This window comes from Salmo salar, chromosome ssa16, assembly GCF_905237065.1.
Source record: "Salmo salar chromosome ssa16, Ssal_v3.1, whole genome shotgun sequence".
NCBI classification, from domain to species: domain Eukaryota; kingdom Metazoa; phylum Chordata; class Actinopteri; order Salmoniformes; family Salmonidae; genus Salmo; species Salmo salar.
This window is the reverse complement of record NC_059457.1, coordinates 4,788,835-4,804,603: the sequence shown is the minus strand read 5'-3', so window position 1 is coordinate 4,804,603 and position 15,769 is coordinate 4,788,835. Positions and strand designations below refer to the sequence as shown.

Genomic DNA, 15,769 nt, shown 5'->3' with positions numbered 1-15,769 from the left:
GTGAGGTTTACACTTTTTTTGAATTTTCTATTGGTTCCTTTGCAACATGCAAGCTCAATTTAAGCAGAAGGGGGAATAAGAATCATATTGTACACCATACTCCTCATTCTTGTTAGCCTGATCCCAGAACTGATGGTTTTTGGCACAGTCCCAGTCTTCTCCTTCATGCCAAATAACTAAAACAGCCACTCCCCCCTGTATCTGCCTGTGGTCACCCTGACGAAAAGGTTCATTATCTATGGGCTTTGCTCATTGCAGTTCACCTGACTGTATCATGATTCAGGAAAACTGCAGCTTCAACTGGTAGGCACAGACATTTTCTTCAAGGAACATTTTCATCATAATACACTAGCAACTACACTGACATACTTTTACATCCTTGAAACATCTTTGGCATTTTTACCCCAAAGAAAACTTCTGAGACAGTCATATCATTACTGTCACTTATACTCCGCTCTCCAGCCTATAGGTCATCAGGCTGCTGATTATCCCGCACACCTGTCACCATCGTCTTGCGCACCTGCCCTTCATGACACTCACCTGGACTCCATCACCTCCTTGATTATCTTCCTTATATCTGTCACTCCCCTTGGTTCTTTCCTCAGGTGTTATTGACTCTGTTTTCATGTCGGTGTGTTGTTTGAGTTTATTGTATTGTTTCTTTATTAAAACACTCACTCCCTGTACTCTCAGCGCATTCGTTACAGTTACAGAGTGAGCCATTTCCCTTTAATTGTATTTCCACCATGCAAACCATCAAATGGAAAAGTCAAGTTTTCAAACTAAGTTTAATACTTAATGTCATCACTGAACATTTAGTATAACCGGGGGGATAACACATTACAGAAAATATTACAGGACATGACTACAGTATTTTGTAGTAGCAATATATTTACACATTTACGGTTTTAGGGATTAAGTAATAATATTAGTCATCATTTCCCTAATGACCTGAAGACCACAACACCAAATATAATGGTTATTATGACACAGATGGACAGAGCGCAAAAAATAATATTAGACCGACAGACAGGCGTACAATACAAAATGAGACACACAAACATACATGTATCTTCCCTGTGTAAAAACAAATAAAAAAAATAAAATAAAAAAAAATAAAAACATCACAGTAATGCCCCACAAACAATGTGCCTTCAGAAAGTATTCATACCCCTTGAATTTTTCCACATTTTGTTGAGTTACAGCCTGAATTTGAAATGTATTGAATTTAGATTTTTCTGTCACTGGCCTACACACAATGCCGCATAATGTCAAAGTCGACTTTTTTTTTTCTTCGATTTTTTCCGGTCTGGACATATATTTTCAACTTTCATTCAGAACCAAAAATGTACCTGATTTAAACATCCATAAAATACCTATTTTCAACGACAAGAAAATACCTATTTTAAACTTTCATTTAGAGCTTAAATTGAACCCAACCTCAACGTCTGGAAAAATACTTATTCTAGACGTTTTTTCAACTTAATTTTGCTTACTGGGATTATTCTTGTAGTGGCGGCCATTTTTTGTTTCGCTTAGGGCGGCAGAACGGCCAGGACCAGCCCTGAATACTAGTACCCCAATAATGTACAAATCTAAAACATCTTTAGTAGCATTGTATTCAATTGAAAATGCAGTGGTGTTCACATAACCTAAACTATGTTAAGAATACTTTTAAGGTAACATTGTCTGAGATAATGGATGGGCTGGACATGCCGGGAGATGAGTTTGGATTGGTCTGCCATGTAGCATGCTTCTGTCTATAACGTGAGCTGCTCACTATGTCTTGATAGTCCTTTCTACCGCAGTGTAAGACAACATTATCAATCGAGAACTACAAACGTTTTGCTACATTTCTCAACAACATTGATGCTCTGAATTTTTGTAGTCTTTTTTTGGTTTAATGAACAACACTTTTCCACTTTGTTATACTTCAAGCAAGTTCAGCCAAGACTAGCTAGCTAGTAACATTAGCTGAGATGGAAGCTAGCAAAAATGTAGAGGTAACTGTCGTAACCGAGGTAGATACTGTCAACTATATGGAAGATTTTGACACTCTCCCAGAAGTAACGGTACCGAGGTCGGAGGAATTAGTCTTCGGTACAGGTGTCCAAATGACACCTTGGAAACCCCACAAAACTACAGAGTTTAATGCAGCAGGCATTAAGGATATTACCACTGATGTGAAACTGTTGAAAAATAAAGTTGATGCCCTGACAAAAGAAAACAAGCTGCGCACAGCCAGTGATGAACAGGACCGATACAAGCGCCGATGGGGGCTGAGACTGAACGTCCAGCCCATCCACTGATGGTGAGAATATCAGAGGGATTGTGATTGACATTATTGGGAAGGTTGTTCCATATCCCCCTGCTATGAACATCGCTGTAAATGTTGTACACTGTCTCAGAGATAAGAGAAAGGAGATGAACAGACACAGACAGGTCATCATGATGTTTGCGTTGAGGAACGTGAGAGACGAGGTGTGGAGAGCTGCCAAACTTGCGCCGATCTACAGGGAGAAAGGCATTTGCTTTGCAGAAGATTTGAGCAAGCGCGACAGGGATGCCCATGCGAAGCTGTGGCCACAAGTCGATGAGGCAAGACGCAGGGAGAAAAAAAGCCTCCTTTCGCGAGGGGTTTGCTGTCACTGATGGCCGCAGGGTGGAGCCACATGACTGACTGATTTATGCTTCATGAGTTGGCCTGCTTATACAGTAGTAGGCTAATGAAGCCATATACCGTTTCAACTGGTGAGTTTATTCATGCAATCGTTTATCTGAACACCACATATAGGTGATATTGCATAGGGCCATACTGTCTGTAGTGGCGAGTTTTGAATGTGAACATTAACCAACGTAAGCACACTGATTTTTGATTCTCATTTGATGGCATACTAAGATATCAGTTAGCTTTTATTCATTTCATTTCAAGATTGATATTATGTAAGTAAATCTCCATTTATCTTTCATATGGCTTGATTAGCTGTCAGAGATGTTTTTATTTTAAGTTTGAGAGTTCAATTGAAGATCTAAACTATTAATATAATATGTGTTATTACACGGGCTTTCCATTTATTTTCCTTTTACGGTCGTTACTGTTCGCCTACGGTCGTTACTGTTCGTCAAGTACATTTTTGAAGAGCGTATGCTACCTTTATATTCAGGGTCCCTGTTTATTCTAGACAACTCTATCTCGGATACTCTTCTCTTCAACATTTCTCTTTGCTTTTTATCCCTGAACACCAGGGGTTTACGTAACAATTTAAAACGCAAGGCAATTTTTAGTTTTTGTAAAGATTCATTAAAGTGCAATTGTTTTTTTATTTTAAGAGACACGTTCCTCAGATGCTGACTTCAAATTTTGGACTTCACAATGGGGTGACAAGATCATTTTTAGCCATGGCTCATCTCATTCTGCTGGTGTGGGAATACTTTTCAGACGGTTTCCAGGTACAGTTTTAGAAAGCAGGTGTGATGCTGAGGGTCACTTGATAACTATTGTTTTCGAATATAAAGGGTCATGTTACATATTGGTAAATATTTATGGTTATAACATACAGTCAAAAAACAATATTCTTCTAACATCTATTAGTGAAGTCTTAATTGAAAAACAAATATTCTACAGATAACATTATTGCTGGAGGTGATTATAATGTTGCTCCTGATTACTGGATGGATAGGTATCCCATCAGGCATTCAGCCCATTGTTTTAATAACTTCATTCTACATTTCTGCTCCAACTTTCAACTTTCCGACATTTGGCGTTCACAGAATCCAACTTTAAAACAATTTTCTTGGTTCAACTCTACAACTAGCGACAGACAATTAAAATCTAGAATTGATAATTGGTTGGTATCATCCAATCTTATCAATCTTGTCAGTGAATGTAGTATTTCCTCAGCTCCTCTGACAGACCATTGTTCCATTATTCTTTCCTTTTGATAATGACAAGAGATTTTCTAAAGCATACTGGAAATGTAACTCTTTTCTTTTAAAGAATGTAAACAAAATGACTCAGTCTAAAGCTCTTATCAAAGAGACCCGTCTCGATCCTGCTCTTTCTTCTAATAACAAATGGGAAATTATTAAATTCAGAATTCAATGTCTTGCCATCACTACTGGTAAAATGCTAGCTCAGAAAAGATCCTCCAAGTTGATATTAACAGGCTGAGCAATAAACTTGATTTAAATGAAGATGAAAAAGGAACAGGGTGCCTTCATCCGTTGAAAGGCCAAATGGATGGAAAAAGGTGAGAAAAAAACACATCTTAATTCTTTCATTTGGAGAAGAGTAGGCAGACTAGGAATAGTATTACATCCATCTATGTAAATGACACTATATCTGATGATCTTGAAGTGATTAATAAGAAAATACTCTTTCTACAGTTCACTATATCAATCTCATCTTTCAGAATGTGACTTGAATTCCTTTTTTGATTCAGTTAATAACTCTGTTAACCCTATAGAAGAAACGTTTAAGAAACTCTGTGATTCTGATATAGATATTACTTAGTTGGACTAAGCCATTAAACAAATGCCTATAGGTAAATCTCCTGGACCGGATGGCATGACTCCTGAATTCTATCAACATTTTTGGCCTGATATTAGAGAGTTATTGCTTTCGGTCTACAAAGAGGGTATTGGTTCTTATACCCAAACCAAATAAAGACTCTATTTACCTGGACAATTGGAGACCAATCAGATTGTTGGCAACTGACTATAAGTTACTAGCCATGTCTATGCCAATAGGCTGAAAAAAAGGCTTTAATGATATAATCAGTGAAACTCAATCAGCCTTCATTAAAGGAAGGAGTATCCATAACCATAAACGATTGGTTTTAGATATTTTAGATTACAGTGTTCATAGAAGATGATGAATTTATATTGGTTTTAGATTATTTTTTTTAAGGCTTTTGACACTTTAGACATTTTACATTTACATTTTAGTCATTTAGCAGACGCTCTTATCCAGAGCGACTTACAGTAGTGAATGCATACATTTCATACATTTTTATTTTTTCTGTGCTGGCCCCCCGTGGGAATCGAACCCACAACCCTGGCGTTGCAAACACCATGCTATAGCAACTGAGCTACAGGGATGCCTGAACAACTTTTAATTTAGAACTCTACTTTTGGGTTTTGGTAGGATTTCTGTTAAGTGATAAGGATAATGTACTGTATAATATTAGCAGTTCGGTGGCTATTAGTAATGGTACATCCCCTCGTTTCTCTATTGCTAGAGGAATTATACAGGGTTGTCCCATCTCCCCTCTTATTTATTTTAGCCACAGATTTACTAGCCATATTTCTTAACAAATCTGAGAATTTAAAATGGACCTGTTTTTTTGGTAAAGATATAAATATCAGTCAATTTGCAGATGATACTGCCCTTTTCCTAAAGGATAGAGTGTCTATTCCCTTGGCTATTGAGAGAATCAAGAAATGTTCTATGGCCTCTGGGTTGACTCTCATCCTTAACAAATGTGATCTCATGCCAATTCTTTGCTGTGACTATCAACATTGCCTCCATACCTGTTAAAAAGGAAGTTAAATATTTAGGAATTGTTATCACAAAAAATGTTTCAGATCGAGAATCTTTAAACATCGATAATAGGATTAATTCCATGAGAGTTTAATAAAGTCAGTGGCTGCAATGTGATATATCTCAATTTTGGGTCATATTCTTTTGTCCAAGACAGATGGGTAAATGATTCTAGATAAACCAAATCAGTCCCTTTTTCTTTCTTCTAATAACATACATTTTTTTAAATTCTGTTATATTTAGATTTGTTTGGAGGAATAAAACACAAATTCAGAAATCACAATTAGTGAGACTATGATCGTGGAGGTTTACAGGCTATTGATTTTGAGTCTAATGGGTGCTTTTAGAATTAAATGGTTGAAATTGTGTCTGTCTAATCTTACCTCTATGTGGTATCACATCCCTAACAGTCTGTTTAATAAACTTGGTGGACTTGAATTCCTAATGAAATGTGATTTTGACCCTCCAAAAGTACCTGTGAAATTGTCTAAGTTTCACCAGCAAATGTTATTTTTCTGGAAAATGATATTCAAACACAATCCCCCCCCCCCCACACACACACAAAACATTGATTTGGAATAATAGAGTTATTAAAATTAATAGGAATTCCATTTTCAAAGGCCTTTGGTTTGACAAGGGTATTCATTTTGTATGCGATTTGGTAGACAACACTGGGGAGTTTTTGCCATTTGATGAGTTCATTGGTAAATTTCAGGTTAATATTACTCAGAGAGAACATATGAAGATTTGCAAAGCAATTTCACTTCCTTTACTTTGACTTATTAAGAACAGTTTGTTATATTATGAGGTTGTTCCCTCTTTTCCAAGTTTGCAAATTAATGACGTGAATCTTTTGGATAAAAAAATGCAACAATAAGTGGATACGATTGGCTGTTAATGAAGTAATTTTTGGTGATTATAATTCGATATATTGCTATGGAAGTGACCAACCCATGCTATGGTCAAAAGCGACTACCTTTTACCTTACTTGTCTAGTCATCCCTGTTAATGATTTCTTGTACAAAAGATTCAATTTTGACAAAATGCCTTGTGTTTTTTGTTCCTCTGATTCAGAATCTATAGAGCATTTATTTTTTTCATGCCGCCATTCTAGTAAACTATGGATTGAAATTCATGAATGGTTGTGTATAAAATCTCCAGAATTACCTATGTTTACCTTTGATGAAGTTAAATTACATTTTGCTTGTCCTTGTAATTCCGATCATAACTATTTTATTAACATTATTATTCTCTTGGCCAAATATTATATTCACAAATGTAAATGGGGTGGAAAAATGTCTTATTTTGTATTTTTTTTTTTTTCATTGAACTGTTACAATTTTATAAATCTGTCAAACTTGTGAAACTTAAAAAGTTGGAAAAATTCATGTCTCTGAAAAAGTCATGTCTCTGAATGGCTGTTAATGTCTCATTGCCTTGTCACATTAATAATGTCCTGAATTATTCTATTTGGGGGGGGGGGGGTTGCCTGGTGTTTTATTATTTCATTGTTTTTATTGTATTCACAGGAATGTCCCTGTATTGATGTGTAATATTGTTACTATTGTTGCAATTAAAAAATAAAATGTATTGAAATCAGAAATCCATTTGCCATGCTAGTTATAGCCTAATGTTACCTAGCTAACGTTGAACCTAGTTGGTTAGCTTTACCACCACAGCTACATACTACAGCTATGAAAATGTTTCTATTGGTTGTAGATTGAGTTGGGATTATGCCGGTTCATTGTTTAGCTAGCTGCAGGTCTAAACAAAAGACTGAACTTCGCCAGATGATTACATCGAGTTCGCCAGGTGTGACGGGTTGATTACAGACATCTATTGTATTTCATGAACAAGTGTACATGTCTAGACAATAGTGACCCATCCACTTAGCTAGATGTGGCCGTGGGGTGGTTACACATGACCCATCAATTTAGACAGGTTTGTCAGGGTAAGCGTCATCTAATAACTATACAAAATTTTTATCTGGACTCTTTCTGTTTTTATATTACTACTACGCAAGTAACCATTTCACTGTACCGTTTACACCTTAAATAAACATAGATTTGATTTGATATAGTGTGTGTTTACCAGAGCTAGTAATGTGTTGAACAACATGACCTGCACCAAAGTCAGATTAGGATATAGGACTAGATAAAGTATATTTTTACCTAGAGTTTTTCCCTTATTGTAGGCTACCACTTTTACCCCTTTTAGCCTAGAAATCTTTAGATGTTTACTACACTACTCCCTCTGTTTAGCACATGGGCTCACATATGAATCCTTAAAGAGATGGGTGAGGCTTAAGAGGGTGTGAACAATCTTGAATGGGTGTAGACAAAGAAGAGCTCTCCAGTAGGTGTACCAAAACATTAATAGCAACTTTCTCAAAAATGGGGTTACAAGTTTATCAACATTCAAAGCAGAATTAATTTTCCATTGTTCCTCAGCTGCAGTGTATCAATTACCATTTTCTAGCTCTGAGTCTCTACTTTCATCCAATGTAAAAAATACAATTTCAAATTTTGCTACATAGGACCGAATCCTGGTGGCGGGTCACAAATTGAAACAAGAGAAGCTTTTGTGTCAAATTATACCGCAAGTCATAAATCAGCATGTCAACGTAGGTATTTTATGATTAACCGCATGAGCACTACAGTTATTTCATATGAACTTCTCTTAAACTAGCATGTAGCATATGAGCGGACATGTTCTTATCAAGTTTGACCTATCTTTTTCAACAACACATTTACAGCATTACTGTACTAAAAGAAGCTTTGATCACACAATCACCGACCTGTCTTGGAATGAATAGCCTGGCTGTCAGTCTCAATGAGGTAATACTTGTTATGAAGTGCTTTTAAAGTTTCTTGATAAATAACATAATTTGTACATGTTAGTGCTGGCTCATATTCTACTGCTAGATTCTGTCAGTCATAATTCACTTGTAAGAACTAACAAAATTGCATCGCAAAGTCCTACAGAAATTGAGAATAATGGCAGTGACAGAGGTTTGAAAATGTTTTTTTTTTTTTAAAGGAACATTTGATGGTTTCACTTTCTGCTATTCCTTTAATGCCTCAATACACGCTTAGTCAGCCTATTACCAAATATGCTTGTTAACGATAAATATGCCTGTTAATGTAACTCCCTTCAGCACACAACTTATTTCTGTACAAACAATATTATTTTGTTTCCTTGTTGCACCCAATAGGGTAGTCTGGGTTAAGTCCATACCACGATTATGTATAGTCAATTCACTGTGAGACTTACTGACTACAATAGCATGTACTTAATATTGATTTAATTAAATCAAGAATTCAGCTTTGAGTGAATCTGATTAATGGTGCATAACAGGCAACCAAATAAGTGCTAGCCCAGGCCTGGGCAAATTCATATATTAGTCTTAGTTGACTAGATTCTAGAATCCACTCCAGAATGACTAGAATACAGTTGATTAGATTCTACAATCACTAGTATCTACAATGAATATAATTCAGTTGACAAGATTTTTGAATCTAGAATGACTAGTTTTCAGTTGACTAGATTCAGGCCAATCAGGCTGTTTGTTTGACCTTCCCCTGATCCTCCACCTTCCTGATGGCTGCCTGGATTGCTTCCTGGTCTCCTAGGAGCTGCATGGGTTTGGTGGGCCGGAAGTTTTCATCCAGCTCAATCAGAATGGGCGTTCCTGTGGGTAACGTCACGTTGACGATATCAGCATCTGAGATACCTGTTGAAATAATAGAGATAATGTTTGATTTGTAGTGTTGTGCTGCTGTGAACCACAGTAAACCAACAACCCGTGGCATACTATTATACTATCACCATGAAGATAATATAATCATTATGTTAGTACAGCTTTATCCCATATTGTTATGTAAAGCGCTACCAACTTTTCTGATTTCTGTACACGGGCTATCTGAAGTAAGCTTTATCCGAGTGCTCAATAACCAATTAAAACCAAATCAAAACAAACAGATAAGGGAATAAACTTTCTTATGTGCAACAGACTTTACTGTAGGACTATAACGTAGGTCATCTTTAACAACAAATGAGCAAGACAAAAATTCCTGCTATATAGCATAGATGATTTATAATATCCCCATTACATAACTGTCTATAAAGTTACAGGGTGACCAGTGGAGGAGCTAAAAGGTCAATGTGGATCTCATGGCAGTAGCCTGATGTAACATAAACCTAGTGCCCTTTTTGTACAAGTTCAACCATGTGCCATTTCTGGAACTCATATATATTGCTAGAAACCAAATGGGAGTGAATGATAGTTACGAACTAGGCCTAAAGCATAGAGGGCCTAGCGAACTCCCTTTGTAGATTCAAACGGAAGTGAAAGAGAAAGTGGCCATGCAGCTCTTACTCAAATCTGCAATAACAAAAGAGAACTAAAAAGGACAATAGCAGTGCAGCAAATGTCAATGGTAATAATGGTGGAGCTGATGCAGTCGAGCGTAGTGGGGTTGCACACACACACACACACACACACACACACACACACACACACACACACACACACACACCAGTTATACCTTGTAAGTGTTTCAGCAGTGCCCTGCAGCTATTCCCATGGCCAGAGATGAGCACCGACTTCCCCTGTTTGATCTCCGGCACAATGGTGCCATCCCAGTATGGCTGGAGCCTCTCTAAGACATCCTTCAGGCTCTCCGACTTAGGGAGATCCTCTTTAGAAACATCGCAAGTAGAATACCGCCGGTCGTTGTAGATCTCCAGAAAGTAAGGGTGTGATTTGTCGATAGGCGGTGGCGTGAGGTCGTAACTCCTCCTCCACTGTTTCACCTGCTCCTCGCCGTGGTTTAGGGCCATCTCGGCGCGGTTGAGCCCGATCAGAGCACCATAGTGGCGCTCATTCAGCCGCCACGATTTCACCACTGGGACCCACTCCTGCCCCATGGCCTCTAGCAGCAGCCAGGCTGTGTGGATGGAGCGACTGAGCAGGGATGTGAAGACCACATCCAGGTGGTAGCCTGCCTCTCTTAGGAGGTGACCGCACGCTAGAGCCTCCTTGACCCCATCCTCACTCAGCCTCTGGTCCACCCAGCTGCAGAAGCGGTTCTCTTTGGTCCAGGCCCCTTCTCCATGCCTCATCACAAAGACTTTGTACTTGGACATCCGGAAAGACTGGCTGGCAGCAGGAGCCTGTACTGTACACAAACAAACAATGTGGAATTATAGAAGCTAAGGGTGCAGGTTCAGTTACATAATGCACTGGACTGTTACTGTGGCCAGCTAACATCATCAGTCACTTAGCACACAACTTAAATAAGAATTATTCAACAAGTCTCAAATAGGCTACTTGATGAGTTTCAACAACCTAAATGTACAGCAGCAGGTGCTTTGTATTATTACCAGTGCTTAATTTGAGCCGGAACCTCTCAGTTTTGGACTGCTTTGTTCCAGAACCTATTTGATTGAATCCGGTACCTTTCGTGGCATGAAAAATTATTTTCACCTTTTGCAATGTAAAAATTATAATAAAAGCGGTGAAAGTTCAACCCCCGCAGGTTGGGCCAGCCCGGGCTTATGATTCGAGTTGTGCCGGCCTGGGCTTACGGTTTGCCAAACATAGTAACCTCTGTTTGAAACCAACGCGTGGCCATGGCTGTATGAGAAGCACGCCTATATCTCCCACAGAACTAGAATGAGATCAACTTGACATGATCTCTCTCCCGCTACTCTGATAGACATGAAAACTCTCATCTCTCCAGTGTTGCACCATCATGTATTTCCTTACAGAATCATAGCCATGCCAATTGAAATAGATTTGCCAAAGTTATAGAAGTTCTGCTGTCGCGGGAAAACACAGGTTAGAAAGCAAATGGCTCCTGATGAAAAGAGAAGACTCAAAGCTGTCTGCTTTAGGCAACAACAAAAAAATACTTGATTTACTTTGTAAAACAATATTGGGAAGTTAAACAAGAGAGAGATAGGCTTTTGGCAGAAACGAGTTGGCCATGAGCAACGTCTGAGCTGCGCATCATTGGGTGATTCAGTGAAATTGGAAAGCATTTTTCGGACTATAATTTCCTCATATTGTAGCCTACAATGTGTCTCCACACACCTAGGCCTACAACCTGGCCTCAAGAGCATTTCGTATTATTCTGTACGTAAATATGTGAACAATGAATTCAGTATGATATGTTACGTTTCGTATAGTATGTATTCATTTGTGGATGTCCATCACCCATTTCGTATGATATGTTAAAAATTACAATTCTGATTATAGGTCACAAATTTGCAAAACGTACATTATGTTACGAATTCGCAAAAATGTCTTATATGTTATGAATTTGCAAAACGTACAATATGTTACAAATTTGCAAAACAAATGTTACAAATTCTAGCTTGCTAACGTTAGCTAGGCTAAGGGATATAGGTTAGGGTTAAGTTTAGAAGTTAGATTAAAGGTTTAAGGTTAGGGTTAGCTAAAAGGGTAAAGGTTATGGGAAGGGTTAGCTAAAAAGGTTAGGCTTAGTAATTGCAAAGCAACTAAAAAGTAGTAAGTAGTTGAAAAGTTGATAATTAGCTAAAATGCTAAGGTCTGTGATGAGATTCGAACTTGCAACCTTGGGTTGCTAGACATTTGAGCAGGGTCCCTGCTCATCTGCTTGAACATGCCTTAGGCATGCTGCAAGGAGGCATGAGGACTACAGATGTGGCCAGGGCAATAAATTGCAATGTTCGTACTGTGACACGCCTAAGACAGTGCTACAGGGAGACAGGACTGACAGCTGATCATCCTCGCAGTGGCAAACCACATGTAACAACACCTGCACAGGATCGGTACATCCGAACATCACACCAGCGGGACAGGTACAGGATGGCAACAACTGCCCGAGTTACACCAGGAACGCACAATCTCTCCATCAGTGCTCAGACTGTCCGCAATAGGCTGAGAGAGGCTGGACTGAGCGCTTGTTGTGCTGTTGTAAGGCAGGACCTCACCGGCAACAACTTCGCCTATGGGCACAAACCCACTGTCGCTGGACCAGACAGGACTGGCAAAAAGCGCTCTTCACTGACGAGTCGCAGTTTTGTCTCACCAGGGGTGATGGTCGGATTCATGTTTATCGTTGAAGGAATGAGCGTTACACCGAGGCCTGTACTCTGGAGCGGGATCGATTTGGAGGTGGAGGGTCCGTCATGGTCTGGGGTGGTGTGTCACAGCATCATCGGACTGAGCTTGTTGTCATTGCAGGCAATCTCAATGCTGTACGTTACAGGGAAGACATCTTCCACCCTCATGTGGTACCCTTCCTGCAGGCTCATCCTGACATGACCCTCCAGCATGACAATGCCACCAACCATACTGCTCGTTCTGTGCGTGATTTCCTGCAAGACAGGAATGTCAGTGTTCTGCCATGGCTAGCGAAGAGCCCAGATCTCAATCCCATTGAGCACGTCTGGGACCTGTTGGATCGGGGATGGAGGGCTAGGGCCATTCCCCCCAGAAATGCCCAGGAACTTGCAGGTGCTTTGGTGGAAGAGCAGGGTAACATCTCACAGCAAGAACTGCCAATCTGGTGCAGTCCATGAAGAGATGCACTGCAGTACTTAATGCAGCTAGTGGCCACACCAGATACTGACTGTTACCTTTGATTTTGACATACCTTTTTCAGGGACACATTATTCAATTTCTGTTAGTCACATGTCTGTGGAACTTGTTCAGTTTATGTTTCAGTTGTTGAATCTTATGTTCATACAAATATTTACACATGTTAAGTTTGCTCAAAATAAACGCAGTTGATAGTGAGAGGAAGTTTCTTTTTTTGCTGAGTCTAGAATTGTCTGTGATGATATTTGAACTCGCAACCTTTGGGTTATACACCCACCCATCCACCCCAATCAAACACCCCACTTAAGTAACCATCGGTCTTACGTAACCATACCAAACATAACTTATCACACTAAATGGAGCATATCAGATACACGTACAGAATAATACAAAATGCTCTGAGACCAGGTTGAGGCCTAGGCCATTGATGGATTCAAGACAAGGTTGTTTTTATTGATCTCAGATTCTCAGTTTGTCTGTGTCAAAGTAAACTGTCATTTCGATCATTTGTGTGGCATCTGCCATCTCCAGTCATTTTAGAAATGCATGAAATGCGTTCATAAAAGGCCCCATTTCTCCCGGACCATAAACTACTAAAAATGTTCCCCATGTTTGCAACTTCTGTAAGTGCTTCTACTCTACTGCTCTAGGGCACTAGCAATTGCGATGATATGCATGCAATGCTTTATTATAAAAGGTGTTTTTTCCCCTTCCAGATCCACTGAGGTCACCCTCCACCCGCGCAGACGTTTTGTCACGGCACACACAATTAATTAAGCACTGTTATTAGTTACATGTACACAACTCCGCTTGCTAATGCCTAATATGTTACTTGTGTTACTATGCAACTCTATTGTTAATGAGAGTCATATCAGAAGCAGAAGCAGTAGCCATCATCAACATGGCTGAGAGGTTTAAGGGGTGGGTCTGGTAGGTCAATAATTTCAAGTGGCATACTACAAACCAACACACGGTTATGTTAACCCGAGTTAAACATAATTGAACAGGGTAACGCTGAATCTAAACAACGAAATGTGGCTATGACACATTCCCTGTGTCGTAATGAATACGGAATACCATATTATTACATCATATCAACAGACAATAAAAGCAGCTAACGTTAGCTGGGATGCCTTGCACTTGTCATCTCATACATTGGTAGCCTACTCTGTCCAGAATCCAGATAACGTGCATGCGTTTTTACGAGTGTAAGACGGCAAGCAACAAAATGCGGGTCAATAACAATTAAAACTGAAAATGTATTACAATAATAGCATGGATACCACCTTACCCTGCGTGAGTTACAAGTTTAGACCAATTGTCGTGCAGTCGTGACTGATGACAGATATTTTGTAACGCCATCGAGAGCGTTCAAAAGAAGTCCACGACTGACAGCTTGTGGTCCAATCGAAGCAGTGAGTCTCACATTTGGGCGGGATTTGTGTAACGTGTGCTGCCCATATATGGACGGATGAAAGGAACGGCTCGCGCTGTCTGGAGCCGTCGTCATGGAGGAAGAAGGCGTGGCATGACATATTTAGACGGCTACATTTTAAAAGTCACTGAATGTGGACATTATTAAGTATCTGCTATGTCAATGTTTTGCCTGCAAGGTGGGAAATACTGTAGTTTTTTTGTTAAAAAAACGACAGTATATACTATGATTGATACACAATGCAAAGAACATGCGCAAGCTCGCACGCGCTCACACACGCGCGCACTCACACACGCAAACGCAGTATTAACTTTGTGGGATGAACTGTGCAGCTGACTGTTGACCATACAAGTGACAATGATAATGCAATGTTAATAAGTGCTTTATTGACAGTAACACAATTTTATGAATAACTTCTAACTATCCAACATTGTTTGTGTACATACTACGTCATATAAATAACATTTCATAATAAATTACATGAAAATAATACATTACTTTCCATTAAAAATAAGACATCATTTTCTATTGAATGACTAGAATTATCTATCGTATGACGTAAATTTGATTTTCATCCATAGAAAACATATAACAATGCAAGAGACTCTTACTATGTAAAACTACTACTTCCCTTACCTTCTCCTCCTTTTTGACAGTCTTGAGGTTGGCCTTGAAGTCAACAGACTTTGACCTTGGCTCCCAGCAGAGCCCCCAACATTGCTTCAGCTGATACTCTTACCCTCTTCAACTGAGGTCACTTTTTGCCTTTCAGCTCAATGATCTTCATGGTCAGATTTCCAATCTATATTGCCACATAGCAAGGTTTCAAAATAAAGTCTCATATACCAACACGAATATGTACTGTCTGAACATTGATTTGATTCAAATGTTATTGTCAAAAAAAATCTGTGTTGCTTTTATGGTAGCACATTCTTTTTTAGAATATCGACCAGAACAAAGGTTTATTATCTTCAGAGAGCTTGTAGCTATACATTCGCATAATAATATATCCCATACTTGGATAGAGTGTGCATTGAAAGATCATACTGTGAAGTTAACGGTTTGTAATATTTTAATTTGAGAATCTGTTGGTCTGGTTCCTCTATGTCACTTTTGGAAACTTGAATTTGCGACATTGTACCGCTCTTCAACAACGACCTCAATTTGCAGTACTTTACAAATATTCTGTGAAGAGAAAGCA

At 39.0% G+C, this 15,769-nt stretch overlaps 1 protein-coding gene across 2 annotated transcripts; it reads right to left on the bottom strand.

Annotated features, from left to right (window-relative positions):
• Positions 1-769: 769 nt before the first annotated feature.
• On the bottom strand, positions 770-14,529 carry pmge (Bisphosphoglycerate mutase). 2 transcript variants are annotated; one of them, XM_014147618.2, is made up of 3 exons: positions 14,425-14,529; positions 10,090-10,717; positions 770-9,275 (listed from the first exon to the last, which is right to left on the bottom strand). In XM_014147618.2, the coding sequence occupies exons 2-3, from the start codon at positions 10,688-10,690 to the stop codon at positions 9,100-9,102; spliced, it is 777 nt and encodes a 258-aa protein (XP_014003093.1). In that variant the 5' UTR covers positions 10,691-10,717; positions 14,425-14,529; the 3' UTR covers positions 770-9,099.
• Between the last annotated feature and the right edge of the window lie 1,240 nt (positions 14,530-15,769).